Raw genomic sequence first — 27,705 nt, forward strand, 5'->3', positions numbered from 1 at the left:
TAAAGTACATATATTGCAACAGTTTGAGTTTAGAGATTTCACTACAGTTGTCATCGGAATTCTGAAGTGTCATTGAGGAAAAATTCGGAACCCCGAAAGTTGGCATTTTTGTACACCAGCTGGCAGCCCACTTGCAGTTCCACTGTAAACATGTATTTGCAAGTATGTTCCACTATTCGACAACGTTTACTTCTAAGAAACGATTATTCATAGTCTCACACTGTGATATAGGTCCCCTTGAAGTCAGTAGTACTCTTTCAAATAACGTCCCAAACCTATGTAAGTCTTATTTACTATTTCCATGTAATTGTGCACAGGATCAATTCCACGCATTTTTACTTAGAACTCTTACTCAGTTAACGGTCAGTCTTTGTGTGTGTGCACATAGAAAATCAACATAGATGTGCTTAAGTGCAAATGCATCCGTTTCAGTCTCACAGTTGTCATTTCTGGATTGAGAAAAATCTGGGCATTTGAGAGTGGAACCTAAGGAGTGCAGGATTTGGGAGAAGACTGTCCTCATGTTATAGAGTCCACCCTCCAAAGCAGCCATTTTCTCCAGAGAACAGTTGTAATTAGGGGAGATTTAGAGACCCATTGAGGCTGTTTCAAGTAAACATGAGGACAAGGTTGTAAATCTAATCAAGACATCTTTTCACATGCTTCTTGTAATGTACTCTGTGATCATTAGTCATATTGACTCACTTTGTAATTCGTTTTGAGGCCCAGTGAGGACAGCAGACAAGAATATATTCTTAGTCATCAATTATATCTACAATTAAAATGGCATTTTTATTTCAATGGTTAATTTCAATTGTTGTCATGGTCTGTCAGCCAGTCATTTTTCCCCCATAGCATAAACAGCCATCACAATACAGACACAAAAATACACAGCACATGTTTAAATTGACTGCTCAGATTTTTTTTTTTAACTGTCGGGCAGGACGTTATAACACCTTTATTGGCTCTTTCCCTTGCAGAGCGATTATACTGGTTACCTGCAGATTAATAAATCAAAGCCATTATCAGGCACTCTCCAAAATAAAACTCGTATGTAATGTGTGTATTTATGTCAAAACGGGCTCCAAGGAACTTTCCACCTAGAGTGTGGGTGTTGAAATGGTCACTGCACTGAGGATGGTATTGGTCTCATTTTCCCACGCCTCCCTTCCCTCTCAATTTCCCAGAACACTTCGAGATTTAGGGCATTTTAGAAACCGGCGCGCATTAACGGGCTTTGCGCATGCGCATCCTGTTCCCGGTCACGTTTATGTTGTTTGGTTGGGGAAGGTACCTACCTGGGAAGGTAACAGGGGCGACTGCGGGGGAGACGCCGAGTTTTGGGCGGAGAGGAATATTTTCTACGCCTTTTCTCATTTGTTGGCCGAAACAGTCTGCGCGTTTGCTTTTCTTAGGGGCATGGAAATGGGCGAAGGGTTCACGGGGGGAGAGTTGGGAGAGGAGGAGGAGGAAGAAGACGAAGAAGAGCTCCCGGAAGCTCCCGGTTGCTCCGGGGCAGCATCCCGCTTCGAGAGGGGACGCCGCTCCGAGTCCGGTGGTGAGGGGAATGAAGAGGTAGAAGAGGAGGAGGAAGAAGAAGAAATAGAAGAAGAGGCCGTAGAAAGGGGGCGCAGAAAGCCCTTTGGGATGGAGGAGGGAGCAATGGACTCGGACGATGAAGATGAGGTAAAGTAAGGCCACCGTTTCCTTTCCAGGGCATTTGGGGAGGGGGGCTGTGCGAGAGAGAGCGAGCAGTTGGTGATGAAGCAGCCCTTCCCAACATGCCTTAAGCCTCGTGTGGAAGCCGAGATAGTCGGGCTTGGATAAGGATTAAAAAGCACAAGTTTTACTCTATAGTTAGCTATGAATTCCCCTGTGCAAGATACTGTCACTTCTAAACCTTATAACACACTTTAAAACCTGGGTGTACAAAATAAAAACAACAGACTGAAGAACAAACATGAGGGAATGTGAAATAAATAGAAAAGCATTCGCCTGATGGCGGAAAACAGGGATGGAAGGGAACAAACAAATCTTTCTTGGGAGGGCATTCTATGATGGCTAAAAAACCCATTTCAGAACTGTCACCCAACTTAGATAGCAGAAGAACTTCAAGTAGACCATATGGGTAGGTTCATATGGGAGTAGGGGAGTCCTTAAGATAAGCTGGCTTCGAACTGTATAGTGCCTGCAAAGATCAATAACAGACGTTGAATTGCGCTCAGAAGCAAATTGGGAGCCATTGAAGGTGGAACAAGACTGGATGGATAAGGTCACTGTAACTCTCTAGACAGCTTTCTATACTGATTGTGCCTTCCAAACAGTCTTCAGAGGCAGCCCCACACAAAGAACATTGCAGTAGCCTAATCTAGATGTTATCAGGGTATGTAACAGGGTGGCATTACCAAGGTTGGTGTGCTGTTTTGAGTTTTGGTGGTATAGTTGGATAAAAGGGTAGTAAATATATCTGCGTTGGCATATGGGCCATTTTCAATGTATTTTGGCAGGATGACAGAACAAGTCCTCTGTTCCAGATGTGTTACATCCCATTAGTATGTGTCATGTAGAGTGAGAGGGGACTGGCAGGATGATATTTGTCAACAAGCTTTATTTTGTGAATGTACTCCAGTTTGCAGGGTGCTTCTGTCAGTCTGCCCTGTGCATTGGAAATGGGACCTTTCTAGATGTGCTTCTTGTCATGTTCAGCACAGAAATTGCATCTGGAAAACATTTCCCTGCAAAACTGTGCATGGGGTAATATGTCCTATATGCATCTAAGGCAGACAGAGAGAACAGTTCTTTATGGCTAAATATGTCACATCACATTTTTTGAAGTTCTGTTCTTGTAAGACAGATTCTTAAGGACAAAGCAGAGCTATGTATAACTGCATTTTTTAGTATTTCTAAACATCTGTTTATTTATTTATTTATTTATTGGTTCCACTTTTATACCGCCCTCCCCCGGAGGGCTCAGGGCGGTTCACAACATAAATACAAACAAGTGGATACATAAGATAAAAATACTAAAAATTATTATCAATTAAAATGCAGCGCTACAGATCATAATCATTTAAAAAACAGATGGCGTCCAACCCATAACTCCTCTGGTCCCTCTGAGAGGGGAACAGCGGGTCTCAGCTGTTAATGGGCACCTATCAGCAGCCGGCCTCCCCAAAAGCCCGGCGGAATAACTCAGTCTTACAGGCCCTGCGGAACTCGTGTAGGTCCCGCAGGGCCCGGACAGCTGGAGGAAGAGCATTCCACCAGGCAGGGGCCAGGGCCGTAAAAGCCCTGGCCCTCGTGGAGGCCAGCCGCATCATAGAGGGGGCGGGGATCTCCAGTAAATTGGCCTCTGCCGAGCGCAGAGACCGACGTGTTGTGTATGTAGCATGCAAACCTTAAAGAAATTCTGACAAATATCTTGTTCACTTACAGCGTATGATTAATCTGTCTGAGCTGACACCATATATAATGTGTTCCATCTGCAAGGGGTATTTCATAGATGCTACAACTATCACGGAGTGTCTTCATACATGTATGTTTTACTTTCCTTTTCAAAAGAAACAATTTCTTATTTGTGGAAAAAATGCATTTTGAAAAATTCATGTTGAGTATCAAAGTCATTGTAATAGCTTGATCAGCATCAGTACAATGTACCATATTTACTAAAAGGAAGGCCTTTGTAAGGTAACCCCCCTAAAAGAAAGGAAAGGCCAATACATGAGAATAGTTGGAGGAGGAAGGTTGGAGGGGGAAGTGGTATATCCCACTCTCGTCAATCTAAGCAGGTCCAGCACTTGAAAGGGATACCACCAAGGAAGGCTCTGAAGTCAACTGTGGCTTGACAGTACACACACACAAGAGCAGTTAACCAAGAATTTAAGATTCTGTCCAAAGAGGTGAACCAGTTAGTCTGCATGGGGTATTCTCCTGCTAGCCTCTGTCTTCCTCCTCCGCATTCTTGACTACCACTTGGCACTTGCTACCTCTTCCTCTCACCCCTGGCAATTCAATGTACAGTCTTGAGAAAAGCAGTCATTGTCAGCTTCTGCATTTCCTCTGCCAGCTGATGAGCTGAGTGTGTGCCTCACCATCTCAGTGCCATGCAGCAGCCACTATGGTAGCCTTTGCATTTAGGGGTCCTGACACTTGTGATACAGCCCGTAAGTTACTTGGTATGTAAGAGGTGGAGTTGTTTTGCTCTTCCCCTTACCACCTCCTTTTGTGCCTGTAGCCCCTGCAGGCTTTCTGTTGCCTGTGCTCTCCTCAATACAGCAGAAGCCAGCTTTCTTTTCTCCTTCTCATCCACCCAGTCCAGGGAAGACTCTCCATACATGAGGCAAATGAGTCACATGTGCTAGTTCTGGCTTTCTCCCCAGCAACTGGAGAGGCTGGCCTCTCTTTCTCCACTTTATCTGTCTGGGTCAAAAAAGCATGGAGGAAAAAATACATCCAGCTAACAGAACATTCTCTACAAGCCCTTCCCTAGCACAGCTTGCCAATTCTGTTGTCTTCAGCAAATGTTTCTAATTTTTCAAAACTTACATCTGGAGCCTGGACTTAGAATGATTTCTTCTGAAAAGATCAGATATAACATTGAGAATATGATCCCAGGAGAGGGGGGAGGCTGTAGCTAGAAGTTCTGTAGACACTGTTTTCTGGACAAGAATACCAATTTGGTTTTTTGCCATCAAGTCTTATGGTGACCACATAGGATTTTCAAGACAAGAATGTTTGGAGGTGGGTTGCTATTGTCTTCCTCTGTGTCATGACCCTGGTATTCTGGGGAGGTCTTCCATTGAAGTACTAGCCAAAGTCAGGACTGTGTGTATGTAACTGGCCCATGGTTTGGTCAATCCAGAGGTTTCATGTTGCCTGCTAATTGCACATTATTTTTATTTTCTGTGCCTGAAAATGTCTCTAATAGTGCAAACCTACCCAGGAGTAAATACTACTGAAAATAGGAGGAATAAGTTCTAAGAAGACATGTATAGAATTTATTATAAGTCCTGCAGGTTTCTCACTAGCCAGATTTCTGCCATAAATTATGAAGTTCCAGAGTTCAAACCCTGGGGTCCCTAATATCCATTACTGAGTGAATTTGCTGGAAATTTCACTAGCCTTATCCAGTCAATGAATTCAAACTCCACTGAATTCATTGGGTTTTCCTGGTAAATATGTTTAGAATTTCAACCTTGGTGTAGATAACTGTAGTCTGGATTTCACTGTGTTAGGTCCCCCTATGTAATATGGGTAGTTATATATATTCCACATTGTAACAACATGTGCATAAGATTTGAGGAATCTTAAATTTTATGCTTTGTCATTTCTCAGAAACTTGCTGTAGGAAGGATGATAAAATAAAATACATGAAATCATGCAAGCATTTTGCAGACTGCATTGTTAAAGGCATCAGTACCAGATGTAAACTCCAGTGTCCTGCTGCTTCTGAGTAACATCCCGTGTTTTCCTGAAAATAAGCCCTACCCTGAAAATAAGTCCTAGTGCGATTTTTCGGTATTTTTGGAGGGGCCTTGAAATATAAGCCCTGCTGCAAAAATAAATCCTACTCCCAGATTCCCAAGCACAGCCCCCGCCCTGCACCCCTGCCATGCCCCCGGAATGCCCCTGTCCACCCTCAGAATGCACCGTCACACCCCCAGAACACCCTCGCCTCCTGGGACGCAAAAAAGGACCTGCCCCGAAAATAAGCCCTAATGCAGCTTTTGCTGCAAAAATTAATATAAGACCCTGGCTTACTTTCGGGGAAACATGGTATTGCGTGTAGCCTGAGAATGCTGTTTATAACAATTCTTTTCCAAGAGTACAGTCTTAACATTGACTATAAATATGAACCCAGCATCAGTTTAACTTATGTTCACTTTCTGTTCCGATTTGCATTCTAGGCAATCTGTATTGCATTTTGTGATGGTTTTGTAATACTTCAAAATGGACACCTAACTACTGCTTTGTTCTTTCTTTACAGTTTGTAAGAGCTGCATAGTAAGACATTTTTACTACAGTAATAGATGTCCAAAATGCAACATTGTAGTGCATCAGACACAGCCCCTTTATAATATAAGGTAATGCATTTGGGTTATGGTTTACTATCTAGTTTGCCGGTAAAGGAAAAAATGATTTTTTAAAATAATGTCATTGTGCTTGTTAAAGTATTAAAAGTGAAAAAATATTTCAAACAGGCCACAGAAATGGAAGGAAACGTCTGTTTCCTACAGAAGAAATCTATCAGCTCCCATAAATATTATCAGTTTCCTTTCCCAAAGATCTGTAGGTCCAAACAGCTTTTTGCTCCATTATATTTTAAATTCCCCCATTTGTTAGCTGTCCCTGGTATATCTTTCCATCTAGTTAACAAATCACTGTTGGTAGAGTCTTGATAGGGAAATGTCTTTTGAAGTTATGACCTGTTGGCTAAAACCTACATACTTCCCAAAAGGTGGCTCATATGTCCTGGTTGGAAAGACCAGAGTAACTTACCCAACAATCTGTGGTTATATTTGAAAGTAGTTTCCAATTTCTTGTATTTTGTAGCCATATTTCACTAATTCAATGTCACGTCATGTGACCTATACTAATTAATTGATTTTTTTTCTTACTTCTGTAGGCTCGATCGACAGTTACAAGACATAGTATATAAATTAGTTGTCAACTTGGAAGAAAGTAAGTCTCCTTGTTTGAGCTTCTTGCTTTTGGACTGAAGATATGCTTTACTATAGAATGCTATAGAATGCATGGCTCTAAGGTTGTTCCGGAAGTCCAAACTCTATCATATGGTAAAAACTAGAACAATCTTGAGAATCTTTTCTTTCATAGTAAAAGAAAATAATTTTGTAGATTGTAGAGAGAAGTTTGAAAATCTTAGGAAAGTGGTTGGAGAAATTCCAGATGACATAAATGTCTGGATCCCAAGTATGGATTTGTTGATTCATACAGCTCCACATATTTCTCTCCCTCCTCAGCCTTCTTCTCCTCCCCCTGCCCATCATTTTGTGATTATTGTCTTTGCAGCCCCTATAACCTCTGTGACCACTCCTTCTCTTTCTTGTCAAAAGAGGGAAGGGTTGAAAATAATTTCAGAAGTAGAATCCATTATGAAAAGCATTCACATAAATATTTACATATATAATATCTTTGGATCACAAAGTGTAAGTTTCCTTAATATGGACTATATCACTGATTAAGGATGCATTTCAGTTCTGGATCTGCTCAAAGCTTTTCCCATAATAATATTATTATTTTGTTCTTATTGAATTTATTATTTGCTATCATTTGAACAACAGCGTGCTGTTCACAATTGCAATTTGAATTCTTTAATCAAAGCCAGAGGGACTAAACCAGACAAAACATAAGAGCACCAGGCAGTGAATTGAAAGTTCAGTGCTAAAACTGTTGTGCGGTTGAACACTTATAAAGTTAAAGTATTCTCTTATTAAGAAGCACAAGTGGCAATAGTGATTGACAAAAGCAGATGAACATTGAACTTTCCCCCCACAATTGGAAAGGGTTGAATGCTGATTAAAATAAGATGTTTTTTAAACTAATACCCCTGCAGATTACCACATTGCACAAGGGGCTGTTCCTTTGGTTTCTTGACACTTGAGTACAGAGTTTCAGGAAGAATCTTGTGGTACTTTGAATCCAACCAAGTATGCATTTCAAACCCAAGTCACTAAATGTCTGTAAACCTGAGATTCCAGGCCATACCAACAACAGTGTATAGTGCACGATGTAGTAATGTGCTGGTACCTAACTACAAATGTATCTGTGGTGGTGATGCAGATGAGGACATTCTGCACTACATTCTGGAGTGTCCTCTTTATGATGACACAAGGACCAAATATATTAAAGGACTTTTTGCAATTGCGGGGGATACTGATAACACTGGGAAATTGATTTGTCTATAATCTGATGGTGATCCATACATTACCTATCGAGTAGCACTTTTTGCTCATGCTGCAAGAAGAATCAGGTTAAGTATGGTGTAATGACGTTGTGTTGTATTATTTGATAGGGATATTTATATTAGTAGTAATTTAGTCTATTTTAGCTATGTTGGTATACATGGGGTGTTTTTTGTGTATGTTTTAATTTTATGATTCTGTGTATGAGGATATTGTGTATGAGGAGATTGTGAAGACAATAAACTTATTACTACTACTACACTAAATGTCTGTATATATGCCATTTGCTACACTGAGCAAGACCAAACATTGTGTATTTTAGGGGAGAAAAAGCAAATGCATGATTTCTACAGGGAGAGAGGTCTAGAAATACCCAAACCTGGTAAGTAGCAGCACTTATCTTATTTTTAAAGATTTCCATGTAGTTTCTGACTGGTTGATTTCGTAGCTAACCATAGTTTACCGTTCTAACTTCTGTCTGAGCTCAGCTGGTTACCACAGATATATTCTTGACCAGGGAATGCTCCCGGTTGATATTGTAGTTGCTGTGGTAATAAGCAGAATAATTGGTGATTGACAATGGCACACTGTAATACTTCTTGTAGTTGATTAAGGTTTTTCTAGTTGTTTCTCAAGTTAAAATATATTCCTCTGTCATGCAAGGATGCTTTTGAGCTTAATTAATTAACTAAAGATTATTTGATTGAATGTGCTATAAAAGCGCAACCCTTTTTGTGAGAGTTGCTGTCTGCAAAAGTAATATGTAGTTGGCATTGCTGGTAAGAGAAATGTCTTGGTTGGTGACTGTTCATACATATAAAAGCAGCAAATTTTACTTCCTAGAGGAACCTCCATATTGATGCAGTATGGAAGCCTTTTTAATAGAAACACTTCTGAACAGAAAGGCAGAAATTTGTTGGATAATTTCATTAAGCCACTATTATATCACAACTGCTTGGGATCAAACCAGACAAGATGCTTGGACTTTCTTGACTGGCACTCTAGTCTCTTTAAAAATGAACTTATTAGGTTTATGAAGGGGTGGGATGGGATGAGGAGTTAGCCTTCTTCCCATGCCATTTTTCTGACCTGAAATGATCCTCCTGGGGAGCAACCATATTGCTACATGTACTATAAGTTTCTGCAGTGGGGCAAATGACATCATCTGGGTTCTGTTTCAGGTAAGGAAAACATTGCAAATGAGAATTCTTTTTAAAAAACATTCTCCATGCAATGAAGCTACAGTCAGAATCTGGTCCCCATGTGCTTGATAATCACATTTTTTTTTAAAAAAAAAGCTAGGATCTGTGGTTAACTCTCATTACATGGATGATGTGATTAGCCCTCTATTCCCTTCTGTGTAAGAGGGAGCTCCTGGGGACCCTGAATACATGCCTTGGAGAGCTAGAGAGCAGCTGTGGAATGGGAAGAGTGAAGGCCAGAGGGGAGAGAACGGACTTAAATTTGTAGCGAACAGTAATTTCCCATAGTAAATATACCTATGCAGCCCTCTTTTAAAAGTGGCTATTGGAGTGATTTTATGCATTCTTGAATTATGTTATGGCGCTACGCAATTTGTTGCTTCACACTGTGATACATAGATTCTTTGCTTTTTGTTTTCCCCTCTCTTTGTATCTTAGCTATGCCACAGCCAGTTGCTGTAGCCAGGGGAAGACCTCGCAAAGTTGTAGGCTCAGTGTTCCGTATCCCCCCAGAACTTGACATGTCACTACTCCTGGAATTTATCGGGTGAGTGAAACAAACTTTATTACCTGCGAACCATGGCAACTGAGGCACAGATTTCAAATGTATACATTTTAGTTTGATTTTTCACTCATTTTGTTGAAATGTTCATTCCCTACTCAATGTGCTACAGTTTTACTCATTTCCTGATATAATATCAGTAGCAGGGCACCCGTGCTTCACTACGCATACTTCATCACAGGTTCTCTATGAATTTCAGGGTGACATTCAGCATACTTCTTTGCAACCTGTTTGTGAACTTTGGGGTGACATGCAGCATATTTCCTCACAGCCTGTCTGTGGACTGATGGGTTTGTTTTCCCCCTTTTTTTTAGCAGCTTCCTGTAGTTGTTTTTTTAATGCAATGTGTTATTGCTCTCTTTCACCTGGTGGGCTCCAAAAGACGTCATGTGGAAGCAGCCGGATTTTCGGGATGCAGAAAGGAAGTGTTCTGCCATTGGATACTGATGAGTGAGAAGACTGCAAAGAGGTTCAGGGTAGGGTTGAAGGGCAGGGAGCTGGACTGTACCACCACTGCAGCACATTCCTGGGGACTCATCCCGCCACTTCAGAGCACGACACCAAGCACAGGATGATCAGAGGCTGAGAGCAGTAAACTTGTCTTCACAGTAATCAATCTGATGTCCATATGCAAAACCCGACAAATGTTTCATTGTCCAAGGTGATAGTGTGGTTTGTAATGTATGTTGATAGTATTTGGCTGTAGCGGTGTAGTTAACGTGAGGGTGGGTAGAGGAGTACTTTTTCACAGCCTGTCTGTTAACGTTGGGGTGACATTCAGCATACTTCTTTGCGGCCTGTTTGTGAATTTTGGGGTGACATGCAGCATATTTCCACACAGCCTATCTGTGGACTGATGGGTTTGTTTTCACATATTTTACAGCAGCTTCCTGTAGTTGTCTTTTTCTAATGCAGTGTATAAAGTGCTTTCTGCGTTTAATTCCTCTTCTCCCTGTAGCGGTTTCAGCAGAAGGGATAGGTTCGCATGCGTTGTGGAGGGCGTTTGTGAACTTTGGGGTGACATGCAGCATATTTCCTCATAGCCTGATGGGTTTGTTTTCACATATTTTGCAGCAGTTTCCTGTAGTTGTCTTTTTATAATGCAGTATGTAAAGCACTTTCTGCATTTAGTTCCTCTTCTCCCTGCAGCAGTTTCAGCAGAAGGGATAGGTTCGCATGCGTTGTGGAGGGCAGTGTTAGAGTGCATTTGGCACACCTTAGTGAAGGACATGACGCTGGTAGTGTTTAACTGTCACCCTTAGAATGTTCGTGCAGCATGTCTGTGGACTGAGCAGTTGGTTTGCCCTTAGAATGTTCGCGCAGATGGCCAGAGATGAGCAGTGAAAACAGTAAATAAGTAATAAATCGAGTGGAAGTGAATATTCTGGGAAATCCTTTTTTTAGTGAGCACCAGGAGTACGTAAGGAACAGGTGTGCCAAATTTCATGTGTGTGGCTTCGGTGATTTTTGAGTTCTGTTGATGAGTCAGTGGTATTTTGCGTTTATATATATAGATAACAGCAATTTGCTAGATAGGGGACCTGTATTGCAATGGTGTCAGTCCTCTAGTTAAGAAACAACAATAGTGTGATATTTTAGCTGTGTTTTAGAACTTAAAAAGACGACCATGTTGTCAGTTTACCTACATCATGAAATAAGGTTATGCTTTATTATTTCACAACAAGTGTGTGCTTGCCTATTTAGTGATTATCTTCATGCAGAGAAATAGTTATATGGGCACTAGTTCAGTATAGTCCTATTAATCTTAGGGCAAGAATTGAAGGCACTTACTGCTTATGAGAAGAGCTTATTTGGTTGATAGTACAATTACAAGACAAACTGATACATAGTAACTTGATATAGTGAACATTTTCAATAATATAGATCCAATTTTACTGCAACGCAACTTCTAAAACAATTTATCATGTTACCATTCTGTCTTAGTGGCATCAGTAGGTTAGTTGTGAAGAAGCTGCAAAAATGACACCTGTATTGATCCCAAAGATCCTGAAAATATCAAAGCTTTTAGATCACTCAAACTTTGTGTTTCAAAATAACCAATGAGTCCATTCCGAGGAATAATGTATTGAGAGGTTTTTTTTAATAAGCTGTTTGTGCCAGGGGGAATCTTGCTTAGGACTATATTTAGTAGTCATATTTTTAAATGAATTTTAAGAATGATTTATACTCTGTTTAGTTTATTTTCCTTCATTATGATTTTATAACATCTATGTTTTGGAAAATAATTTGGTTTTTAAGCTGTAATTGAGGTGACATTAACTGCTTTTCATAAATTACAGTCTAACAATTTCAGAACTGAGTTGTTCCATATTTTACATGGAATTTCATAGAAAAAATTATGTAAAATCCAAACCGCCTGTTCTTCAACACTTTTATCCAATTAATTATTTTGAAAACTTTTAACCCTTGAGAGTCAAATATACTGAAGCTCTGAATTCTTGCCCTGAAGAATATTGAGCTGACTGAACAATATTGGGAAGGACTGGTTTTGTCAACAGCAATGCCTTCCTTTAGCACAAAGAGTCTGTTACGTTTAGTTCTGGGGCGCAAGTCGAGAATAGGGCTATGGCCCCTGCCTTAACTGCGCCCTAGAACTCCACTTAACACTAAGTCAAGAATGAGCCTCTGCCCTTGCCTTAACCCTAACCTATTATTTTTATTTAATTCATTTTTTGTTACAATTTTGGCAACCATTTATGACTGAAAAAATTAAATAAAAATAATAAGTTAGGGTTAAGGCAAGGCCATGGGCTCTGGCTTGCCTTAGTGTTACGTTGAGTTCTGGGGCGCAGTCCAAGAATACAGCTAAGGTCAGTTTTAGGTTTCGACTTTTTGTTACAATTCTGGGAACAATTTATGACTGAATAAATTAAATTAAAATAATAAATTAGGGTTCAGGCAAGGGCAAGGGCTTGCCTTAGTGTTACTACGGTGAGTTTTGGGACGCAGTTCGACAATTGGACTATGGTCCGTTTTAGGTTTTGGGTTTTTGTTACAATTTGGGAACAATTTATGACTGAATAAATTGAATAAAAATTAAAAGTTAGGGTTTGGGATCAGGTAAGGACAAGAGCTAAGGCAAAACCTTAAACTGACCATAGCCTTATTCTCGGACTGAGCCCTAGAACTCAACACTAAGGCAAGACCTGGCCCCTGCTCTTTCCTTAATCCTAACCCTAACTTATCATTTTTATTTAATTTATTCAGTCATAAATTGTTCCCAAAATTGTAATAGAAACCCGAAACCTGACATTTTGGTGCTGCTAGCCTAAAAAGTGCACCCCCTGCTGGACGACAAAATAAAGACACTAAAAATACCCAAAATAATTAGAAATGAGCCCAAATTTTTCTGCGCCACCAATGGTGGGCACCGAGACATTTGTCCCTGGATGTCCCCATTGTAGCTACTTCTTTGAAGCTGAGTAAAATTCTTCTGATCTGTGTTTTGATAATTTCTTGGATCAATTACAGTGGTTTGTTTGAGATGGTTCTGGTTTTACTGTTTGTCTCTGTGAGGAGCTGGACTTGTAGCATATAACATGGGTATTCTTACAACTGTACTAGCTACTAGTTTTCTCCCAAGCACAGTCTGAGATGCCGGTGAGCAAAGTATGCATATTAAAGCTAAAATGACATTGTGTTGATTTAGCAGTTTAAGCGTGCAAACACATGTCGTTCAAAAGATATTCGTTATGTTAATTCTTTTTTTTTCTTTCAGAGCTAATGATCTCTCAGGGAATTTTAAGGTATGGATGTTCCTAAAATTTATTTCACTGTATTTCACTTTTAATTACATGCATAATTTGAAAGCCAGCACTTTGAAAAAAGTCATTGTCCTGAAATGTGTATTGGGTTGAATCCAGAAGTTCTTTCACAAACAAAATGAAAGTAGCATTTTTGTCAGTTTCCTCCTCCTGTTACAACCCCCCCCCACTCACACACATACACATCTTGCCTTCTCACACAGTCTCTGTCCCTACAGAGTAGCAGTCCATGGAACTTATTGGGTTGCAGTGGGAGGGAGTGGATGGAATAGTACCATTTCTCTGGCAAAAATATTTTCTGGATCCAGCCCAACGTTTTTAAATATGTTCTTACAGAATGGAAAGTGTGTTTATAAAGGAAAGCCATGTTTGAGTTTGGGACATAAAAGTATCATGAGAGTTTTTAATTTCTCTAAGGAATGAGCCATTAAACTGCCTTTCCTCTGTAGAATTTGTCCAATGATCAAATTATTATTGAAAAGCTTATAGGTATGACCCAAAATATGGTTTGACATCTGAAAGTAATCTGAATTTTATAAAGCAGTTAGTACAAGTTCATATTTGCATATTTCTAAATGTACAGTTGGAGCATTCTATCTCAAAATGACTTGGTTTCGCTTCCAAAATATAGCAACTAAAATACATCTCAGGGCAACCCTACATATAATATGATGTAGTATAACTTTGCACCACTGTTGGAATTCTTGTTTTCAATATAAGTGAAAGACTAATAGAGTGCAGGCTTGCAGAAAGGTTGGCCTTTTCTCTTCCAGTTGCATGTTTATTCCAAATTGTTCCTCGGATTTGCTGCTTCTTTTTTTCTTTCTTTTTCTTTTTTGGCAGGTTCATGGCAGGTAGTTGGATTTCATGGTCCTTGTGGTCTCTTCCAAATCTATGATTCTATTATTCTAAAATATATGGAATTTTATATCTTTTCCTCTCCATGGATAAAAGCCATGAGCAAGAAGCAAATCTCACAAGCTGCCACATACTGTTGCTACTTTTTCCATTAAATAAGGTGCAGTTTTGAGCAGCTAAGCATTATACGCAGTGGCATATTTGGCTAGGGACAGGGGGTACCCTCTGTCCCCAGGCACCACTGATCTGGTCACGTGGGGGGGCGCAAGATCAGCCCCCCACATGACCAGGAAGACGGCAAGGCAGCAGAAAGTCCTGCTGCCTTGTCGTCTTCAGGCACCCTCAGCTCCGCCCATGTTGTCATTATCATGGGCAGGGCCAAGGAAGCCAGAGGACCTCCCCAAGTCCCGTCCCCCTCCCGGCTGCCGGCTTTGAGCCAGCAGCCCCTTCTGCCCCCTCCTCTGGCCCTATCCCCAAACTTATAAAAGCAAAGGCCCCAGCACGGGGCCTTCCAGTTGCTTCTGTCTTTCCCAGAGGGGAGGGCAGAAGGAACTGCCGGCTACCAGCTTAGAGCCAGCAGCCGGGAGGGGGAGGGGCTCGGGGGTGGGTCCCGCCCTAGGCTTAGTAGGGGGGGCGCCCGAAGAACTAATGTCTCCAGGTGCCATTTTCCCCCAGTATGCCTCTGATTATACATACATAGCCCACAGGTATGGGATACTTTAAAGCAGAAGAATACTGGGGTTCGGGGAGCAGTACCCTATGCAGTAAGGTAATAAAACTATTTCTTACAAGCTAACTCAGTGTAGTTTTATTCGGCATGGTTTCTGTGAAGCTGAAATTAGGTTTGTGTTGACACCCTCATTTTATTATTTAGCAGAAATCTTAGTGAAAATGTGATGTTTTCAAGGGTTTTTTAAATGTAGTTAGAAAGTATAATGTCTCACCATATTAACTGAACTTTCATTCAAACAAGATAGTAGAAATACTACTTTTGCAGAGTGGTCATGGTTCAGTGATAGATGAGACGTTTTGCATGCAGGTGATCTCTGGTTCCCAGCATCAGCAGATACAGGATCTTGGGTAGCAAGGTTCAGAAGGACTTTTCTCTGCCTGAGATCTTGAAGGGCTAGTTAAAACAGACAATACTGAGCTAGCTTTATATCTATACAAAAACAGGGATGCTTTTAAGGTTTCTTCTGTTGATTAAAAAAAACACAATTTTAATATGTGCCGTCAGCATTTAATCTGTGTTTTGCCCATTACATTTCCTGGGACTGCATGCAACTGTTTGGTTTTTAGAAAGTTAGGGTTTCTTTTCATTTTTAATTCTATCTATGTAACATGTTGACTTTCAGAAATACCTGAAGTCTTGGAGCTGTACGGTATCAAAAGAGGAATGTAGTTCAAATATGCTCACCTTATTTTCCCTGCATCCCATTATCTTCACTCTGGCCAGATGTTTCTTTCACATGGGCAGAGAAGAATATATATGTTTAAAAGTGCAATCCCAAATACAACCCCTTTCTAAGCCAGATAATGACAGTGGATTTAGAAGAGTGTTAGGTCTATTTCAGATTACACTGTACAAAACTGACTGAGCACTGAAGAACTTCTGTAGAATAATATTGCTGTGGCAGTCCAGCTTTTCATCTTCTGGGAAAACTGCAAGCCTTAGGGGTAACTGATGAGAAACATTTTAGAGTTGTGTTAAAAGCTCTTGATTTTTCTCCAGCCCTCTTCATGTGTGTCCTTAGTTGCAAGTGCCTCATTCCAGCATCTTCATTAAATCTAGCAATTTAGCCAGCATGGTGTATTCTTAGGAGTAGTGGATTCTAATGTGGAGAACCGGGTTTGATTCCCCACTCTTCCACATGAGTGGCAGACTCTTATCTGGCGTACTGAATATGTTTCCCTGCTCCTTCGCACTAAGCTTACTGGGTGACCTTTAGCTACCCTGTTTCCCCAAAAATAAGACGGTGTCTTATATTAATTTTTGCTCCCAAAGATGCGCTATGTCTTATTTTCAGGGGATGTCTTATTTTTCCGCTCTACAGCTGCATGCTCTGGTCAATGGGCATGCTTCCAAACAAAAACTTTGCTATGTCTTACTTTCGGGGGATGCTTTATATTTAGCACTTCAGCAAAACTTCTACTGCGTCTTATTTTCAGGGGATGTCTTCTTTTCGGGGAAACAGGGTAGTCACAGTTCATTCAGAACTCCCTGAGACCCACCTACCTCACAAAGTGTTTGTTGTGGGGAGAGGAAAGGAAGAAGTTTGTAAGCCGCCTTGAATCTCCTTACAAGAGAGAAAGGAGGGGTGTAAATCCAAATTATTATTCTTCATCTAAAAGGAAAAAAGTACAGTTGCATAAAGACATGAGAATATAATTCACATGCATAATCTGTGCTGCTACAACACACCTTGCATATTTTTGTGCACATACACATATATTTTTGGATCCCTGTCTTTATCATAACTTAGATGCCTTAATATGAAAGAGGTTCCTGTGTTCTTGAATGATATTCTTATCTTGGTGAATACTCTGGGGAAAGTAGCTAGTGGCATCTTTGGGAATTATATTTGGTAGGTAGAAATGGTTACCCTTGATCAAGGTCTTGGTTTCTAGAGAAGCCTAGAGTCTTTAAAATACTGTTAAAAATCTCCTCTGCATTAAGTAACCAAACAGCATAAAATTTGCTGCCTCCTTTCTACAGCCCCTGGAAAAGAAGTTTGTACGGGTTTCAGGAGAGGCAACAATTGGACATGTTGAGAAATTCCTGCGAAGAAAAATGGATCTTGATCCTGGCTGTCAGGTATGATATGGTAGTTACTTGCACCATGAAGTGATCTAACACCTTTATGTTCTTACCTCCATACCACCTGTAAAAAAAAACTACCTTCTAGTAGTATGTAGGTGAATGGGGTTGCACAGATATCCAAGAAATACTTTTCAGAAGGCATTATGTTTGGATTCTGGTGCCTTGGTTGTTCTGTCCCCAAGGCACTAGGACCCAGGTGAAGTGTTCTAGAACAAAGATGGTCCAAGAAATGGATGAATTCTCAAATCTGGCGTCCTCTTTATCCTGAAAAGGGTATAGCTTTTCATTTTCTTTTTATCTGCATCAGTAATTATCTGTTGTCAGTCTATGCTCGGTAATGATCCATTCTGACCAGCAGGAGGCAGGCTATACCAGGTATCTTAGAAGAAAGCAATAGTACTTCAGTTTGCTTCTTAAGTAGTTCTTTAAAAACACCTGAAAGTATAAGAAAACTCTGGGAATCTGGTGTCTAATACCAATGGTTGGACTTCCTGTGTTAACCCAAAAAATATATGAAAGGGCCAGTCAGGGGTACCCATGAGGGAGGGAAATCCCATCCATTCTCATTTCCTCTGCCATCAGCAGGACCTTCCTCCTACCTTCTTTTTCTGCCTGTTTTTAACCACCTGCTGTATTTTCAGAGGCACAAAAATATGAAGCAAAACAAACAGGGTCCCCCTCACATACACCAAGTAACAAGCTGGATGGGAACAATTGGCAGTGTTGGAGAAGATGCTACTCTATACGGGGAAAGGTGTTTGACCTACTGGGGAGGGGAAGACATACCATGCAGTGAGGAGGAGGAGGAGGATCCATTGGGCAGGTGGTTAAAAACAGAAAGAAAAAGAAGGTAGGAGGAAGGTCCTGCTGGTGGCAGAGGAAATGAGCATGGAGGGGATTTCTCTCCCTCATAGGTACCCCTTTGCTTCTCCTATTGAGGAAGACAGTTTCTTGTACAACTCATATGTATCTTTTGGGTTCAAGCAGGAAGTAACTCTCCTACTTGTTGAACAGAAGATCCTACTGGATGTGGAAGTGAGCAGTTCCACCCTTGAGCTATATCATTTTCCACATATGTTCCAAAAGTGCATGTTGCAGCAATTAGCACTGTTTTAAGAAATTGCCTCCCCTCATCCCTGCCACCTCTCTGATGACGCAGCCAAAAGATTATATAGATTTCAACACTTAAGCTATCTTGAAATATAAAGCTGAGGATTCAAAATCAAGCCACTAGAGCTTCATTGGCAGAAGGAACCTTGTTTGGAGATTCCATTTCTGAGTTGGCTGGGGGAAAATGTCATCCTTCCCAGCAGATATAGTGTAAGAAAGTTTCAGCCAAATCTATCTCAAGTGCATTAAAATCTGTTTGTTGCAAACCAGTAAGGCATCAGGCAGGCCTCTACCAAGGCTGCAGACTGGTTCCTCCCCTAGGAAACAAACTCATTGACCACCTGGGCTTCAGAGTCTAACTTTTTCTGGAAATGTGTCAGATAGCTTGTTCACTTTTGCTTGCATTTCTACTTGCCTCTGTAGAACTCAGATCTTCTTATCAACAGAAGTGACCTTTGGCCATAGGGTGCTTCCTTGAATGATCATTTCTGTTCTGATCAGGAGAACAACAGTGGCAGTGTATTAATTTGTCTCACCAGGAGATGTGACCCAACATAAAATTGCACAAGGCACAGCTGGGCGAACAGCACTCTAATCTGCTAGTTGTCTTCCTCAGACTTGTCGCTGGTGCTGTGCCAGTCCTCCCATGCTTGAACAAAGAAGTTATTCAGTCTTAGCTTGAATAGCAGTTGTTAAATCTTTTCCTTGCATTTGTTGCATGTTTCCTATCACGCTTATTGAGTAGTGGTAGGTGATGACTATTCTAAATTTTACTAAACCAACAATCCAAAAACCTTTATTAGGCATAAAACTAAACTTTACATCTCCTGATGACACGGGAGGAATTTGGTACCCTGGTGGGCAAAGCACAATGAATGGAGGCCTATTGTTGATGTGTTTTGTATCTGAACTCTTGAGTTCAAATTATTGTTTCTTTATATTTTGGAAAAAAATTTGGAAAAAAATTTGGAAAAAATTGTGTGGTAAGTAAAGGAGTGGCCCTATTTACAAAACTTGGATCTAGCCCATTGGTTAGAATAAATTCTTCTCCAAATTAGAATGGCACCAAAGTCTCATCAGAGGACAAATCCCAGGATAGGAAACAGTTGACTGTTTTCAAAATGGGTTCTGAAGAAGTTATTGTTCGGGGCTCAGCGGCAAAATCATCCATAGTTGCAACAGATCTACCCAAAAGACAGCATTAGTTATTGCCAATTATCCCCTGAAGCTACAGGGGAATGTGTTCCAGGGCATATATTATTTTATGAGATTTTGACCCAAAAGTCCTTACTGATTTCCTGATTGGTTTGAGAACCCAAAATCCTGTGCAATGTGCTAAGGTATTGTGCACAGAGAGTCCTTTGCAAATTGTTCAGTATCGAAGAGGTCCTCTGGTAGATAGCAGAGTTCATATTTGGGTGCTGTGTGGTTTCCGGGCTGTATGGCCGTGTTCTAGCAGCATTCTCTCCTGACGTTTCGCCTGCATCTGTGGCTGGCATCTTCAGAGGATCCAGCCACAGATGCAAGCGCTTGGCGCTCTCTCCTTCTGGCTCCCTCCAGCACCATCCCGACGTGAAAGCCTTCGACAATACAGAGTTCATATTATCCAGATATTAAATTTTCAGAGCTGTAGACCTAGGATAGCTTTGCTGCAGCAAAAACCATGAACTGGTGATCCTGTATTTTTTTGGCTGTACCACTTGAACTTGATTTGCTAATAATACTGATGGCTTATGTCATTTTTAGGCAGTAGTTACATGTAGTTCTTGCAAGAAGGCTGTATGTATTCTTTGTGAATTCTGAAGAGGCATCCAAACAGTTGCCAATAATAGGCGCCTTTGGTATTTGTTAGTGTCAGATGATACACAGATTGCAAATAGCATGAACCCAGTGTCCCACAGAGAATTGGCACTGCAGCGCTAAGAGCTCTTGTATTATTTAATTAAGATATTACTTAGTCTGAGACAGCTGCCCATGGTAACAATTTTAACCCCACCAGTTCTGAAAGTATAATTGCCTTGAATATGGATTTTACAAAATATCTGGCTTTCTGTTCACTGTGTAAACTGATTATTTTTTTAACCCAAAGCATAACTCTGCAGATATGGACCGACATAGAGGCATATATTTGTCATTAAGTTTAATAAGCTAGAAATGGAGGTCTGCCATTAAAATAGATAGTATTATAATATGTGGGGGAAGATCATTCCTTTTCAAAAGAATTTATTCTGCTCTGGAGTATGCAAGTCATAGGCTGTTTCCGCACGGGCTGAATGCAGCGACCCAGGGATGCTAAAAACAGCATCCCTGGGGAGTTATACCGACATGCCGCATAAACCCCCCCAAGTGGTGCAGCCACTGTTCTGAACCTCGCTCCTTGTCTTTGAGGTTTTTTTTTTCCAAGCTAGCGGCTTCCAACCTTCGTGCTTGACAGCGGCTGGCGCCATTCCCCGTTTCCTGAATGCCTTACCTTCCCTCTGACCTTCTGGCGCGTTGCCCAAGCCTGGGGACATGCCCCTCCTGGCCTGCGACTCCAGAGCTGTCGCGCAGGGCAGGGGGGCATGTCCCCTGGCCTGGGCGATGCGAAGAGTCGGAGGAAAGGCGACCGAGCTGACGGCAGCAGCCTCCACGGGCTCGGCTGTCGCTCCACCCTACCGGGACCGTCTGGTGACCGATGCGTGTCGCCGCCTGTCGTGGCGCATGGATCATCCAGGGTTGTTGCTTGTTATTCACACAGCTCCTGTAGGCAATCTTTTTCTTGATAATTGGTCATAAGTTCTCTTTTGAAGTACTGTATTGTGAAATCATCAAAATATTTTTTTTAATTCAGGAGTGTTTAATCCTGTGGAACAACTCTGGAAAGAACTTGGTGGGAGAGGATGAATTGTATATATGTACAATTAATCATGGCAGTTGAGGAAGGATTTGGCAATCTAGCTTGTTGCATGTCGGAGATACTTTGATTCCCTCCTTTGTTTTGTTTGTTTCTAGGTAGACATAATATGTGGAGATCATCTGCTGGAACACTACCAGACTTTAAGGGAAATCCGACTAGCTCTAGGAGAGAGTGCTTTGCAGGTAAAGTAAAGTTTCCCCTTCAGTCATGTCCGACCCTGGGGTACCACTGCAAGCAGTAATTTTATAGGCAAGCCTTTTGTGGGGTAGTTTGCCATTGCTTTCCCCGGCTATTCTTGACCCCTAGCTAGGTGCTAGGTACTCATTTACCAACGAAGGAAATGGATGGATGGCTGAGTTGACCATGAGCCAGCTGCCAGGATATCTGACCCACAGGGGGCTCAAACTCCTGACCGTGTGAGTGGCAGTGCAAGCACTTAACCACTACACCACGCGACTCCTTGCTTTGCAGGTAAGTTGTTACTAAAGCAGTGAAGGAAGGTGGGGCTTTTTACAGAAACCGTCCTTCATTTTAAAAACAAATCTGCTGTTAACCCTTTTTTAGTTGGCTGCCTTGCCAACTATCCCGTATACTGTTAGAAAAGTTTCACAATGTCAGTTAATACTTTTGTGTAGTTCTCTTGGGATTTTTTAAAGGTTTTGGTTTAGTGTTGTCCTCAGAATTTTGTTTTCAATTTGATTCTAGCTGGAATAACTATTACAATTTTAAAAACTTAATTAAATTAATATCTTGGTTAATATCTTGTTCCACCACTTTACAGCATGGTAGTAATTGCTAAGAGCCCTGCATTTCTTTAAAAACTTAAATTAATATCTTGGTTAATATCTTGGTCCACCACTTTACAGCATGGTAGTAAATATTGCTAAGAGCCATGCACTGGTGTTCTAAACATAAATCTGTACTTGCTTTGGCTGTTTTCCAGATTCATTAGAATGCCAGCTTCTCAGTTTTTCTTATATTCCAATCATATTTTTACACCTCACAGTACTTTCTGAACAAGATTGTACAACATACTAGAATTGTCAGTATTTAGGTTCTCTCATCTAAATATGGGAGGCTATATAAATGGGTTTTGTTTATCCCCAGTTGTAGTGCACCTTTCCAAGAAGAAAAGAAGCCAGTAAGTCCAGGCTATATTTTTGTTTAGTGGTTACTAACCATGGGAGATACAGCTGCAAAAATAGCTATAAATAGGCAATTAAATAAATCTTAACGTTGTTCTATTGTGATGCTTTAACTGAAAGTGGTCTATTTCAATTGTAATGACATAAGAAGAACCCTGCTGGATCAACCAGTATTCTACCTAGGCTAGCATCTTTCTTCATTGCCATTGGTATTCAAGGGTTTACTGCATCTGGAGGTTCCCTGTAGCCCCTTTGGCTGGTAGCCACTAATGGACCTATTCTGTTTGAATCTTTCTAAAACCATCTCTGCGTGTGGTCATTTCACTTATAATTCTCTGGCAGTGAGTTCCACAATGTAAGCTTTTTTTTTTTTTTTTTTGTAACGAAGCACTTCCTTTTGAGCATCCTGTATCTGTTGCCATCAGCTTCACTGGGTGATCCCGAATTCTAGTACTGTAATGAGAAAAGACTACATTATCTTGATATACTTTTGCCCCCTAGGGATAACTTTATAAACCTATGTAAAACCACCCATATTTTTTAAAATTGAATGTCCCAGATAGTTTAGCCTTTTTTCACAGTACCATAATTCCGACCCTTTAATCATTTTGTTAGCCATCTTTTGGATTTGTTCCATATACAGTACTCCAAATGATGATATACTGCAGATCTGTAAAAGAGCATTACAATATTGGCCATCTTATTTTATTTTTACACTTTATTTTCTAATAAATGTATAATAATCCCCAATATGAAATTTGCCTTTTTAACTGCTGCAGTGCACTTGATATTTTCATCAAGCTGTCCACTACTGAGCCCAAGATCTCTTTCCGTTTTGACTAGCTCAGATCCATCAGCATTTTTTTAAGTTGGAATGTTTTGGTGTGATGTGTATAACTTTACACCTAACTACACTTGATATTATTTTATTTATTGATTTTATTTATACCCCACCCTTTCCAGATAAGACGCACTCAGGATGGCTTTGTTAAGTTTAGGAGACTATTCAATCAGATAATTCTTTAAAAACTGCCACACTGTTGCTTATTCACCCAATTGTGACAAATCTTCCTGGAACATTTCATAGTATTGAATAATTTGGCACCATCCATCTACTTGGCCACTACACTGCTCATCCCTGAACTCAGTTTCAGAAGGCAGCCATATTGGTCTGCAGTAGGACAGCTAGATTGAAGGCAAGTAATGCCTTGAAAACCAACAGAGGTTTTGGAATATAGGCTTTTGAGACTCAAAGCTACCATCATCAGATAAGCTTATACCCTGAAAATCCTATTGACCTCTAAGGTGCTAGTGGACTTTAATCTAGCTGCCCTAATTCCAGATACTTTATGCAGAAATTCATTAATTCACAGGTGTCACATTGGGTTGAGGAGAGGAAAGGAACACTCTGGCTTTAATGGCTTTCATGTATGATCCATGGATTCTCGAGACGACAGGTTGAATTCATGGTACTGTGGACAAAAATCAGTGTTACTGAACATGGGTTTATCATGATCAACTTTGACAGCCCTCTCTTCCCCTGTTTGTTAGGTCTGGGTGGCAAGACTATGAGGCTGGAATCAGAGCTTACAGTACTAAAAATCTGGTGCTCAGTGCATCAACTCTAACAGCATCATTCGGAGCCCTGGTTCATTTCTGAGTAATCATCCGACACAAGAGTATTTTTGCACATGTTCCTTTTGCTTGATTAGGACAGTAGTGTAAATTTCTGATTGGCGCAATTACACAAATCATGAAGCCTAACAGACAGTTTAAAGCAGTGATGGCGAACCTTTTTGAGACTGAGTGCCCAAATTGCAACCCAAGCCCCACTTATTTATCGCAAAGTGCCAACCTGTAAATTTAACCTGAATGCTGAGGTTTTAGTTCAGAAAAAACCGGTTGGCTCCCTCTTCCTCCACCCCACCCGCTCAGGCAGGGACCAGCCTGCTCTAGCCTCCAGCAAGTCCTGCGCACACTGCTCTGTGCCTCTCTAGCATCTCCTCACCGGTGCCCCCTCGGGCAGCCTGGCTTACAGGCACCAGGAGCCCATGCTCGCCCTCCGCCGCTGTGCATGCCACGTTGTGCTCAGTGACCCAGGCCAGCCTAGGTGTGTGTGTGGGGTGTGTGTGTGTGTGATTTTCCGCCCCTCACATGACGAACTCTGTGTGCACGTGCCCACAGAGAGGGCTCCGAGTGCCACCTCTGGCACCCGTGCCATAGGTTCGCCATCACTGGTTTAAAGAGTTAATAAGAGTTTATAATTGGTGATTTCACTATATCATAATGGTAGCATTTTGGAGTCTGTATCAAAGCTCCATGGAAACAGGCTGCTTTTTAAAGTACCCTGTTTTAGTCCAAAAAGGCTCTTTTCACACACTGCTGTGTGAGTGCTAATTATATGCATTCCAGATGAAGTATAATTTGCAGTCACAAAAAGTGTTAGTCTCCATTTACCTCTATCAGTAATCTTTTTAAACAAATGGAACATTACAATCCAGCAGTCTGTTCACACATGATTTCCACTCTGCTAGCAGGCATCATTCTGATGTTACACACTTCTTGCTTGCAGGGGGAAGAGAACAATTGGGAGATCCTGGTTTTGTGCTTCTGAACTGGGAGGTCTGAGTTCTGTGCTTCACGACAAAACTCATCTGTATACTATTCCTCCATGCATTGACTGAAAGTATGGAGAGAGTACACTGGCCCTGCTGCTACCCAATCGATGGAGTGTCTGGTTGGTGTGAATGCATAGTGGAAACATCTATCGTACTGCTTCCTCTCAGTGATTGTTATTGCTCTAGTAATAAAGAGTTGAAAGACTGCCTTCTCAGTGGGTCAGTCTAGATCAGGGGTAGGGAACCTGCGGCTCTCCAGATGTTCAGGAACTACAATTCCCATCAGCCTCTGTCAGCATGGCCAATTGCCATGCTGACAGAGGCTGATGGAATTGTAGTTCCTGAACATCTGGAGAGCCGCAGGTTCCCTACCCCTGGTCTAGATGTTCTCTGGAGGTCCTGAGCAGTGGCAGCTGGTTGCCAGGAAACTCTTGGTCTGAGGGTATTTCCCAGTAAGGCAAGACACCTATTTTCCTCTTTCTACATAAAACCCTTGTAACACTGTGATTCTTTTCCATTTTCTAGGATGGCTTACTTGTACTGCACTACGGTCTGATTCTTAGCAGAGATTCTGCACTTTAAAAGATTGTATAAATCTCATAAATCAAAGAGCTCTGAAGAAGCAAATCGATCATCATCAGTGCTGAAGTACACGAAATGAAGCAGGCTGTTCAGAAACAATGCATCACTCTTTGCTGTATGCAGGTTAATTAATATATCACTTAAATCAGCATAGAAAGCAAATGCTGCACTCGTAGGTACAGAGAGACTGCAGTACTTTCTGCCATCAAAACCCAGCTACCCCAGGAAGAGCAAACCCACTGCAAAGTGAGCACAGCCATTCATTTTAATTGCTGTTTTGTGGCACTGCAAGTCACTGCTTATTCCCAGGATTGCAGACAAGCATGTACTTGAAAGTCCTTAAATATACAATGGCAATGGTGTTCTCAGGGATTATCTTCAGTGTCTCATATACATTCTCCTTGGTGAAACTAAGCATACTGGTTGGTTCTTATAGAAATAGTATGGGAAACCTGTCAGATGAATCTGTAAAAGAAATGGGGAACAACCACCCTTTATTAGTTTTAAGCATTATATCTCACATTGTACATCAGAAATAGTATCAAGCTATGCAACTTTAGAGCAGTGGAACAGAATGTGAAAGGAATTAGACACCTGCTAATTGGGCACCAAATTCTTTACCCGATGTAAATGTTTATGTTGAGCTGGCTGTGAAGTTCTTTCTGGAAACCATTTAAGCTCTTGGTTCTATTCCTACTAAAGTCAGCATGAAGCCTTTATTGTGGTCCATAAGTAGGATTCCTTTCATACTTCTCAGCAAGTCTTCTTTTATTTCTGGCTTCCAGCCACAGTCACATTTGTCCTGCCCTTTCATAGCCTCTTTCCTCTTACTCCACCTTTCTGTCCTTTGCTGGTGCTTATTCCTCACTTGCTTCAGCTGCCATTTTGGAGCCCTAGTTGGTGGCACTGGAATGGATTGTGACCTCTTCCAAACATAAGTACTTCAGACAGCACTCTATTGTAGTGTCAAGGACAAGGGAGACTGTGCCCTGAATAGCAAATAACTGAATATTTGATTTTGTTTATTTCTTGTAACACACCCACATTTTGTTTATTTCTTGTAACACGTCCACAAAACTGGTTTAGTCACAAGGTTTCCAAAGAGCATTGTTGTATATAGCTCCAGAAATAAAACATGAATACCTGAGACTACAGTAGCAGGACTATGTGTAGAATATGTGCTTTATGATACAAAAGGTGCCACTTTGCTGATCATCTGTTCTTCTTCAATATTCAGTTCTATTAGAGATAGAATTGCTGCTCTGTATACATAAAGACACTAGATAGGTCATAATATTTTTAATTACAAGTTTTTGCGCTTAAGAAAATGCCTCTACAAATTGAATTTTGCAATAATAAATTTTGTAGTGGAAAGGTATTTCTAAATTCTTATTGTATAATCAAAATGTTCAGTTTGTTTTGGAGCTGTATTAAAAAGCAGTAATAAAAATGGAGAACATGATTTTGTACATTTTAAAATTTGTGTTGTGTTTCAGCTAAATTGTTGTTTTTCTTTTTAAAAAAACATGATGTAATGTCCAAATTAGGAAAATTAAAAGGTGATTTAACGTTGTATTGTATTTTAATTTTATTAATAAAAGTGACTAAATTAAAAAAAAAAAGAAGAAGCATATTGCTAAAAAAATGTTAACAGAAGCAAAAGTTGATTGGCTTCAGTAACTCTTTGTTGAGTCTTTTGTCAAAAGATGGCTATCTCCATTGGTAAAAGTTTTAGTGGAAGGGAATCAATCACTGGATCCAACCCAGTCTCTAAATACTGTAAAGTAGGAAATAAACCAGGGTTGCAGCTAGACCAGGAGCTGATGGGATTTGTCATCCATGAACATCTGGAGAGCCACAGGTTGCAGACCCCTGAGCTAGACCATTGATAATAGTGTGAAATGATTGCTGGACAAAGATAGGAAAAATATCTCCATTTTTCCTATGATACATATAGCATGGATGTATTCTGGTGAAGCTCTGATCTCTTGGCTTCTCTACTACTCAGCCCTATATTGTTGTGGCTTCCTTTTATAAAGGCACCCAGTGAGATGCTGCAGTGATATAAATCTTTAAACATCTGCAGAATGTCTCAGTAGTGTCCTTGTGTATCTTTTATTTTTTCTCTTTACCTGAACATTTATCTGGCTAATGTTACAATTTTATGATTGGGGACAATATTGCAAAGAGTGGATGTGTGGAGA

At 40.7% G+C, this 27,705-nt stretch overlaps 1 protein-coding gene across 1 annotated transcript; it reads left to right on the forward strand.

Annotated features, from left to right (window-relative positions):
* Positions 1 to 1,248: 1,248 nt before the first annotated feature.
* PCGF6 (polycomb group ring finger 6) lies at positions 1,249 to 27,074 on the forward strand. The gene is made up of 10 exons (XM_048506627.1): positions 1,249 to 1,686; positions 3,436 to 3,535; positions 5,987 to 6,083; positions 6,626 to 6,681; positions 8,245 to 8,304; positions 9,563 to 9,671; positions 13,426 to 13,453; positions 17,046 to 17,144; positions 21,252 to 21,338; positions 25,445 to 27,074. Exons 1-10 carry the CDS (start codon positions 1,420 to 1,422, stop codon positions 25,499 to 25,501), a joined length of 960 nt encoding a protein of 319 aa, XP_048362584.1. The 5' UTR covers positions 1,249 to 1,419; the 3' UTR covers positions 25,502 to 27,074.
* Positions 27,075 to 27,705: the final 631 nt, after the last annotated feature.

The sequence above is a fragment of the Sphaerodactylus townsendi genome, linkage group LG08, assembly GCF_021028975.2.
Source record: "Sphaerodactylus townsendi isolate TG3544 linkage group LG08, MPM_Stown_v2.3, whole genome shotgun sequence".
NCBI lineage: Eukaryota > Metazoa > Chordata > Lepidosauria > Squamata > Sphaerodactylidae > Sphaerodactylus > Sphaerodactylus townsendi.

Excerpts from the sequence above, each read along its gene's own strand:
- PCGF6 (XM_048506627.1), top strand. The coding sequence starts at position 1,420 with ATGGAAATGGGCGAAGGGTTCACGGGGGGAGAGTTGGGAGAGGAGGAG. Across the intron at positions 9,672-13,425 it reads CTACTCCTGGAATTTATCGG|AGCTAATGATCTCTCAGGGA; the intron begins GTGAGTGAAACA and ends TTTTTCTTTCAG. Across the intron at positions 17,145-21,251 it reads ATCTTGATCCTGGCTGTCAG|GTAGACATAATATGTGGAGA; the intron begins GTATGATATGGT and ends GTTTGTTTCTAG.